Source organism: Otolemur garnettii, unplaced genomic scaffold (genome assembly GCF_000181295.1).
Source record: "Otolemur garnettii isolate 467f Iridium unplaced genomic scaffold, OtoGar3 scaffold00088, whole genome shotgun sequence".
Taxonomy (NCBI): domain Eukaryota; kingdom Metazoa; phylum Chordata; class Mammalia; order Primates; family Galagidae; genus Otolemur; species Otolemur garnettii.
Window position 1 is genome coordinate 164,641 of NW_003852483.1, and position 9,596 is coordinate 174,236.

General features: G+C 41.1%; 1 protein-coding gene across 6 annotated transcripts in view; it reads left to right on the forward strand.

The window, feature by feature from the left end:
- The window catches only part of SAFB (scaffold attachment factor B), a 42,648-nt gene that overhangs the window by 11,694 nt on the left and 21,358 nt on the right, over positions 1–9,596 (forward strand). For all 6 annotated transcript variants that reach the window (XM_003795000.2, XM_012808369.1, XM_012808368.1 and 3 more), the window contains exons 3-5: positions 2,806–2,870; positions 2,955–3,158; positions 6,411–6,473. In XM_003795000.2, coding sequence (XP_003795048.1) covers positions 2,806–2,870; positions 2,955–3,158; positions 6,411–6,473 — 332 coding nt within the window. The remainder of the gene's footprint in view (positions 1–2,805; positions 2,871–2,954; positions 3,159–6,410; positions 6,474–9,596) is intronic.

Below are 9,596 nucleotides of genomic sequence, written 5' to 3' on the forward strand. Positions count from 1 at the left end.
AAAAAAAAAAAAGAAAATAGTACTGTAGGGCTGGGTGCAATGGCTCACACCTGTAATCATAGCACTCTGGGAGGCCAAGGCGGATTGATTGCTTGAGCTCAGGAGTTTAAGACCAGCCTGATCCAGAACAAGACCCTGTCTCTAAAAATAGCTGGGTGTGTGGTGGTCACCTGTAGTCCCAGCGACTTGAGAGGCTGAGGCAAGAGAATCACATGAGCCCTAGAGTTTGAGGTTGCTATGAGCTATGATGCCATGGCACTCTACCAAGGAGACAAAAATGAAACTGTTTCAAAAAAGAAAAGAAATTAGTGTAATTTTAGCAAGCCTGCTCTTAATACCCAAAATTTTATTTTTGCCATAAAATTATATATATATATATAGAGAGAGAGAGAGATAGTCTCTATTGCCCTTAGTAGAGTGTCATGGCATTGTAGCTCACCGCATCCTCAGACTCTTGGGTTTGAGCAGTCCTCTTGCCTCAGCTTCCCTAGTAGCTGAGACTACAGACACGCACCACCATACCCAGCTTATTTTTCTACTTAGTAGAACTGGGGTCTTGCTTTTTGCTCAGGCTGGTAGCCATAAATTTTTGCTATGGCTAATGATTTCTATTTTTGTTTCAGTTCTGTTATTTCTAGTATCCTTTACATTCTTCTATTTTCTGCTAATTTTATTGTTTGTATAAATAAAGGCAAATGGCAATGTGAATATTGCTATGTGGATGAAAGCGCCAATGTGCCTGCCCTGTGAACTGTTGGCAGATTGTGAATGTTATAAAATAAATAATTGATTAGCAAGAAAAATTAAGAGGTTGAGCAAAGGAGTTGGGGAAAATGATTTGTTTTTCAAAGCATACAGTTATTGAAATAATGTGAACCTAAAAAGGTATCTAATCTTTTAAAGTTTTTTTGTAATTTTTTTTTCTTAACATTGGGTTAACCTCTTTTTTTTTTTTTTTTTGAGACAAAGTCTCACTTTGTCGCCCTTCGTAGAGTTCTGTGGCTTCACAGCTCACAGCAACCTCCAACTCCTGGACTTAGGTGAGTCTCTTGCCTCAGCCTCTCGAGTAGCTGGGACTACAGGCACCTGCCACAATGCCTGGCTATTTTTTTGTTGCAGTTTGGCCGGGGCCGGGTTTGAACCTGCCACCCTTGGTGTATGGTGCCAGTGCCCTACACACTGAGCCACAGGCACTTGCTGGGTTAACCTCAAGAAAAACCTGGTGTTAAGATGAACACAGTTGTTCACACCTGTAATCCCAGCACTTTGGGAAGCCAGAGTGGAGGATTACCAGCTGAGCGTAGGAGTTCGAGGCTGAAGTGAGTTGTGATCGGGCCACTGTACTCCATCCAGCCTTCCAGCCTGTGCAACAGAGCAGGACTCTGTCTCTACTATTAAAAAAAAAAAAAGAAGAAGATTGGCACTTCTATTCACTGTTCGTGGAGGTGTATAAATTAGAACAAGCTGCTGCTTGCGTATCATGCTAGTTATGTGGGAGGGTTTTTTCCCTAAGCCTTGAAGAATGTGCATGATTTTTCTTCTGGAAATGCCATTTCTAGAAAGATGTCCTAAGATGATAACTACCTGTGCACAAAAAAGAATTACCAGGATGTTCATTTTTATTAGCATCTTTTGAAATTTCTAACCATAAGTATTCATTAGGTCAATGATGGTGTAGCCTTGTGGTTCAGTTAAAGAACATGGAAAGATGTTGACAGTACATTAAGTGAAAATATAGAATATTTTGTGAGCTCTGAGTTCAAGATTACAGGTGTATAGTGCCATTTTTGTAAGCAGAGTACTTGTTTGTACATAGCAAAATGCCAGAGGATATCTGATGTTAGTATATAAAATGAATGCTAACTCAAGGTACTATAATAGTGAGTGGCTTTTATTTTCTTTTTGTTTATTTATATTTTGCTTTGTATCATTGTTTTTGTGGAGAAGCAAGCTCTGTATTCCCTAACTAAAAAGCAGCATATTTGCATCAAACTCTGCCCTCCCTGCAAACAAAGCCACTTCACAAGAAGGATAGACCTTAGGCAGGCCTGGGTCTGCCTGACTTGGTTAAGAACTTATTTCCAGGTTGGGCTAGGTGGCTCACACCTGTAATCCCAGAACTCTGGAGGCTGAGGTGGGTAGATTGCTTGAGCTCACAAGTTCGAGACCAGCCTGAGCAAGAGCAAGACCCAGTCTCTAAAATAGTGTGAGCAGTGATGCCATGGCACTCTACCAAGGGTGACAAACTGAGACTTTGTCTCAAAAAACAACAAGAAGTCTGGGAGCAGTGGCTCATGCCTGTAATCCTGACATTCTGGGAGGCTGAGGCGGATGGATTGCGTGAGCTCAAGAGTTCAAGATCAGCCTGAGCCAGAGCAAGACCTCATCTCTAAAAATAGCCAGGCATTGTGGCAGGCGCCCATAGTACCAGCTAGTTGGGAGGCTGAAGCAAGAGAATCAGTTAAGCCCAAGAGTTTGAGGTTGCTGTGAGTCAAGATGCCATAGCACTCTACTGAGGGCAACAAACTGATACTTTGTCTCAAAAACAAAAACTTACTTCATTTGCCTCCTAATTCCACAGCCATTTGGTGAGAGCAGGACCTCTGCTACCTGAGGGTAGGGGAGAGATCTGCCTTGATGCAATGGCATTCCTATTGCTGCATTATGCAGTGTTCCTAAGTTGATAGGTGCCGTGGGTGTTTAAAGTGTCCACTTATATAGTGCTCAGGGCTTATACAAATGAAGATTATTGCTTCTGGAAAATGCATATTATTGATCTCATGCTGTAAATGATTCTCTGTTCAGGGCGTAAACCAGAAGAAGAGGGTGTGGAAGATAACGGGCTTGAGGAAAATTCTGGGGATGGACAGGTATGTGCATCCTTGCAAGTGAATCAGATTGGTGGTCTGATGATGGTCACAGTCACATGATGGTTTGGTTTTGTTTTGTCACAGGAGGATGTTGAAACCAGTCTGGATAACTTGCATGATATGGATATAATAGATATCAGTGTATTGGATGAAGCAGAAATTGATAATGGAAGTATTGCAGATTGTGTAGAGGATGATGATGCTGAAAATCTCCCAGAGTCCCCAGCTGATAGAGAGCTAGTCCAGGAAGAAATGAAAGAGCTTCCAGAGCAACTTCAAGAACATGCTGTAGGTAACTTGTGAATGTCTCTAGAATGTACCTTTAATGTGTCAATTCCATAAATATCATAATAGATGATAGTTTTATATTTAGAATTAAGTTCTTTTAATACCAGTTCAGTAGAATATGGTTTATCCATTTACATGTACATTTGGGACAATTTTGAAAATACTTAGCTCTTGAAAAGTAGTGTCTTGCCTCGGCACCTATGGCTCAAGCGGCTAAGGTGCCAGCCACATACACCTAAGGTGGTGGGTTCGAATCCCCCCCGCGCCCTCCCAACAACAATGATGGCTGCAACCAAAAAATGGCCAGGCGTTGTGGCCTGTAGTCCCAGCTACTTGGGAGGCTGAGCCAGGAGACTTGCTTGAGCCCAGGAGTTGGAGGTTGCTGTGAGCATGATGCCATGGCACTCTACCCAGGGGGGTAGCTTGAGGCTCCGTCTCAAAAAAAAAAAAAAGAAAAGTAGTGTCTTGTACCTAAGTGCGTACTGTTTGTAGGAAACAGCATGAAACATTGAGGACAATATTCAAAATCTTCCTGTTTGAGGAAGTTGATCTGTAGTGTTACTGCTTAGATGCTTTGAAAATATTAAAATTAGAAGTGGTTGTAAGTTGTTTTTTTCCTGTGAAGTACTAATTGGTACTTTCCTAATAGTTAAACCTTTAATACTAACTTTGACATTGTTTTTTAAGCCCTAGCTTTTTTTCCCTGTTAGGAATATATCATGTTATAAATCATAGTGGGTATTATTCATTGACTTCTACCTACTAGGCATTAGTTATTATGTCCTTTAATCCTTTTAACAAGAATATGAAATATAGATGCTTCTGTTACCCTGTTTTTTGAGTTGAAACTGGAAAATAAAAAAAGGTAAGAAATCTCTCCAGGTAGCATACAGCTCATGATAGAGTCAGAAATAAGACCAGACTAATTTCAGAGTCCATAATGTAACTTGTATGCTATCTTGTCTTGGTGCCATTAATTTCTTAATAAATTACTTCATTTTCATGAGGATTAACATTATGAGGCAGGAAAGGCTATGAAAATTAGAGGCCATGAGGTGTCCCTACATCCCTTTATGCATTGCTTTATGGGAGAGGTCTTTTCGTGGTAGTCTTCAGATCTGCCATGAGTGCTTCTCTAGCACTTTTGGGGGAAGGAAGTCCTGCCAATTCATTTCTGTTATTCCTCAAAATATTTTTATATTTCCTCTTGGAAGTGATTCTGAGTATCCTTAGAGGTAGTAGATTGTTGTCTTTGAGTTAGGATTTTAGTTTTGAGAAGTGGCTGAGAGTATTCTAATGCAAATTGAGTGTATAGTTTTATTTTTTGGTGAGTCTCATTGGCCAGCTTCCTAAAAAGGAGTAGCAGAAGTGCTTGTGTAGTGGCAGGAATTACATATTCTTCCTAACTGGCTGTATTTTCTTAAGGCTGTTTTTTTTGTTTGGGGTTTTGGGGTTTTTTGCCTCCTAATTAGGAAATAATGTATACTACAAGGAAAGCTAGAACCATCCTAAATGTCTGGAAGCAGTATACTTTAAGAGTTGAGGGTGGGCTCTGCGCCTGTGGCTCAAGCGACTAAGGCGCCAGCCACATACACCTAAGGTGGTGGGTTTGAATCCCCAGCCCAGGCCCGCCAAACAACAATGATGGCTACAACCAAAAAATGGCCAGGCGTGGCGGGCACCTGTAGTCCCAGCTACTTGGGAGGCTGAGGCAGGAGACTCGCTTGAGCCCAGGAGTTGGAGGTTGCTGTGAGCGTGATGCCATGGCACTCTACCCAGGGGGACAGCTTGAGGCTCCATCTCAAAAAAAAAAAAAAAAGAGTTGAGGGTGTAGACTCTGCAGGTCTGCCACTTGCTGTGTGACCTTTAGCAAGTTACTTAGTGTCTCTGGTCCTCAATTCTAAAGGTTTTGGGAGGATTAAATGGATGGATGTTTATCACAAACTTAGGGCAAAAATCAGCTATCTGCCTACTTTTGTAAATAAAATTTTTTATTGGTTTAAATGTTAGTTAACACCCACTATAACTATTGTCTATGGTTGCTTTCACATTATAGTGGCAGAGATGAGTAGTTGTAACACTAACTATATGTCCTACAGAGCCTAAAATATTTACTGTGGAACCCTAACAGAAGTTTGCTGACCCTTGGCTTAGAGCAGTGCCTAACATATAGTAAGAATTAGTATGAATTTTAGAATTTTCATAGAATTACTAATGAAATTTATTAGCTACCAGCAGTATAGTTAATATACTGCTATATAACTGTCAAAATGAACTAAGTAGATTTATGTGAACTAACATGATCTCCAAAAGAGAAGTGAAAATAAGATAGGGCTCAGAATAATGTGCTGCCTCTCATGCAGACAGAAATGTAGGTGGTCTCTGATGCACACACACATATCTGGTGACAATCGTGTTGCATTATGAGAAGGAAGGAGTGGTAGGGGGTGGTTTTCAATGAATAGGCATTGTACCTTGTGAAGTCTTTTGATTATTTGCACGTCTTTCCCAGTCAGTGAAAATCAAGTAAAATTGATAGTAATACATGCTCATTATGAAATATTTGAAAAACATTTCCCCTAAAAATATACTAATTTTCAGGCCTGTATATATGACGACCAATATTTGAGTCAAAAAGCATCTAAACCCCTTCTCTGTCTTTGGGGAACCCCTCACCTTATTAGGCAGGGCCCACCTCTGAGAATACAAGCTCAGCATACAGTTTTTTTCCCCTAGATGTGGGGCGTAGGTGGGTCATAGATTTTGCCTTTGTCATGCTCCTGTCCTCACATTCAGGTCTAAAAGTCCACTAGGAGGCAGGGAGGGTTCTCAGAGATAGAGACAACTGTTCCAAGCTTGGAGGCAGCAGTCCCTATATCAGTGTCATCAGGCTTGGGTAATCAGTGGTAGCTGAAGAGTCTATGTAATTTCCAATTGGATGTCTTTTCTGTTTAACTTTTTTCTTTGTCTAGCTTGTGTTTTAAAACCTACATTGATATATTTTCAGTGGGTTTCGCTCTTGTTAGCAGATAGGCTTTTACATGCAGTATTTCTTTTAGTCTAGCTAGAATCATACTATAATCCTGGTTTTTTGTTTTTTACAGTATTTTGAGTTGCTGTCTTAATTGTAATGTTTTAGCACATTGTGTTCTAAATTTTGTTGTAAATTATTTTCATGGCTATTGAGTTTTCATTTTATAGATACACTGTTATGTTATTATTGATATAATAAATTCTCCGTTTATTTTACAGGTGGAGGACAAAGAAACTATAAACAATTTAGATACTTCATCATCTGACTTCACTATATTACAGGTAAATTCTTGTAGGTCTCAATTTTATAATAGAATTGAAGGTTAGACCACAGTTTCTGGAAACCACTTTAGACATTGTGTGGCAGTTCCTCATTATAAAGTTTATTTACTTTGTTAGAATCTTTAGGAGAGGTTTTTGCTCTCACTTTCCTCCCAGATAAAACTGTTGCCAAGGACTTATCTCTTGGCTTTCACTAGTTGCCTCCAAGTACTATGGCTTACTAGCAACTGGTGGAAGGGCATATTTTGTGATATCCTTGTTCTTTTCATTGCTAGAGAAAGGCCACCTGTCTGAATGACTTTAGATGGTTTCCCCCACATAAAGATGGTTTGGTTGAGACATGAGGGGAACCCATCCCTAGGAAGGATTAGATGTGAAAAAATGAGATGAGAGCTAACTTTCAGGTATGATTTCTGTAAATGTGAATCTTGAGTTCCTTTTCATTATTTTGCCAACCTACATAAATTTAAATTGTTGGATTATATTTATCCAGATAGCTATCTAATTTCCAATAGAAATTTTTATGGGAAATGAAAATGCAGTTAACTTTTGCCTTGTTTCTGTTTTTAAATAATCTCACCTGTGCTGTGCTAATTAGAAATCACCTTTCAGATAAGATCTCCTTTTGCTTCTGCCAGGCCAGGGGCAAGGGAGATATTGGAAAGCCAGAACTCCAGCCTTGAGGGTGCAAACCTGGAAAAAACTTGGTGAAGCCCAGTTCACCTTTAGAGCTGATGTTCCTCCAACTGTGAAGTGACACAACCGTTCTTCACTCAGAAAGGAGAGGAGGAGCCGGATCTTGTCATTTTCTTTAGTGTCTTTCTAGTCACTGTTAAAATAGAAAATATATGAGTTCCTCTCAGAGATAAATTGAAATATATTCATTTCTCTCTAGAGAAGGTTAAGGGAAATAATTATGCTGCCCAGATGGATCATTTGCTTTAGTTGTAGGGTCTTAATTTCCAGCATGGAGTGGGGTACGTGCAAAAAATATAGGCTAAAAATAGTTGAAACTGGATGAAAGTGATGGCACACACCTATAATCCTAGTACTTTGGGAGGCTGAGGCTGGTAGATTCCTTGAGATCAAGAGTTCCAGACCAGCCTGAGCAAGAATGAGACCCCATCTCTACTAAAAATGGAAAAACTAGCAGGTTATTATGGCTGGTGCCTGTGGTCCCAGCTACTCGGGAGGCAAGAGAGTAGCTGAGGCAAGAGAATTGCTTGAACCTAAGAGTTTTGAGGTTGGTTTGAGCTATGACACCATGGCACTGTACCCAGGGCAACAGAGTGAAACTGTCCAAAAAAGAAATTGAAACCATGAGGAAGGCTCGGTGCTCATGGCTCAAGTGGCTAAGGCGCCAGCCACATACACCTAAGGTGGCGGGTTCGAATCCAGCCAGGACCCGCCAAACAACAATGGCGGCTGCAACCAAAGAAATAGCCAGGCGTTGTGGCGGGCGCCTGTGGTCCCAGCTACTTGGGAGGCTGAGGCAGGAGACTCACTTGAGCCCAGGAGTTGGAAGTTGCTGTGAGCTATGATGCCACAGCACTCTACCCAGGGGGACAGCTTGAGGCTCTGTCTCAAAAAAAAAAAGAAACCATGAGGAAAGTGAACAATTCCCTAGGGCATCCCAGAATCTCAGAGAAGGTGTAAATCATTCACATCCATTCATTGGTTATCTGTGAAACACCTGTAATGTGTGAGGTGTGGCTTTAACTACCATGATTTAGACATACATGAGAGATAAAGGTAGTCCCCATCCTCCCAGGGTCCCATCCTTTCTATGTGAGTACCCATGTAACCAGAGCATTGGGAAGAGCCTGAATTGATGATTCTGAGCACAGACTTGAAATCACAGGACCTTTGCTTAGAGTCAGTCTCTACTTCCCACCTACCTTGTATTCTTGGGCAAGTTAATTACCCTGGGCCACAGCCACCTAATCTGTAAAAAAAGAAGGATGATACTAATAGTACTAAACTCTTTGGGCTGTATGATGACAAGTATATGTATATAAAGGTTCTTATACTTAGGCCTGGAACCTAGTCAGTATTCATCAGTGTTGGCTGGAATCCTGGAGTAATGTGCCTTGTGTGTATAGGAAACATAGGAGCCTAGAAACATTCTCCACATATTGAGAAGAAAGGCCCTTTCTTTAGCGGAATAGCAGTTAGAGTTTAGTTAGGGAGGGAACCATTGGAGAAGTCTTTCTATGGAAGATGCCCCTGAGCTAAATATTAAGGTATGTGAGGTAGGTCAGGTACAGTGGCTCATGCCTATAATCCTAGCACTCTAGGAGGTCAAAGTGGGTGGATTGCTCGAGCTCACAAGTTTGAGGCGAGCCTAAGCAAGAGCAAGACCCCATCTCTTAAAAAAAAAAAAAATAGCTAGATGTTGTAGCAGCTGCCTATAGTCCCAGCTACTCCTTAGGCTGAGGCAAGAGGATCGCTTGCGCCCAGGAGTTAGAGGTTGCTTTGAGCTATGACTCCTTGACACTCTACCAAGGATGACAAAATGAGACTCTGTCTCAAAAAAAAAGATATGTGAAGGATGTGGCCAGGATAGGGCCACAGGACAAATGGGCCTTTGTGGAGGGAGGAGGTGTGGGGGCCCCATAGCTAAAGGCTTGAGGCTAAAGAGGGTCGTGTGTTTGCTGTGGTAGCAAGGTACAGACAGATGAAGGTGGGGGTACTCAAACCAGAGACATTAATGGGCAAGGACTATCAATAGCCAAGTTGACAGGGCTTCCTGGGAAAAGTTTGAATGACATTTAAAGCTGGCCTGATGGGGACATTGACTGGAAGAGGAGATGAAGAGGAATAGTGACAACTGGAAAGCACTCACTGCCTGGGGAAGAAGGGTCTTACCACCATACAAAATAAGAACAGAAGTCAAGCTGCATGTGCCCATGTTCCCTCTTTGAATTTTTAGGAAGTTAACTCTAGATTCATTGTGAAAAAGTAATTGATCTTTGTCATGCATTTTGTTAATATAGTAAAAATAGAAACATGAAAATCCTGCTGTTCTTAAATATGAGAGTTCAATCTAGGGAGGTAGACAAACATGTGATCAGTTTTCTACCATGAAATCTGACCAAATTTCGGCTTGGCGCCTATAGCTCA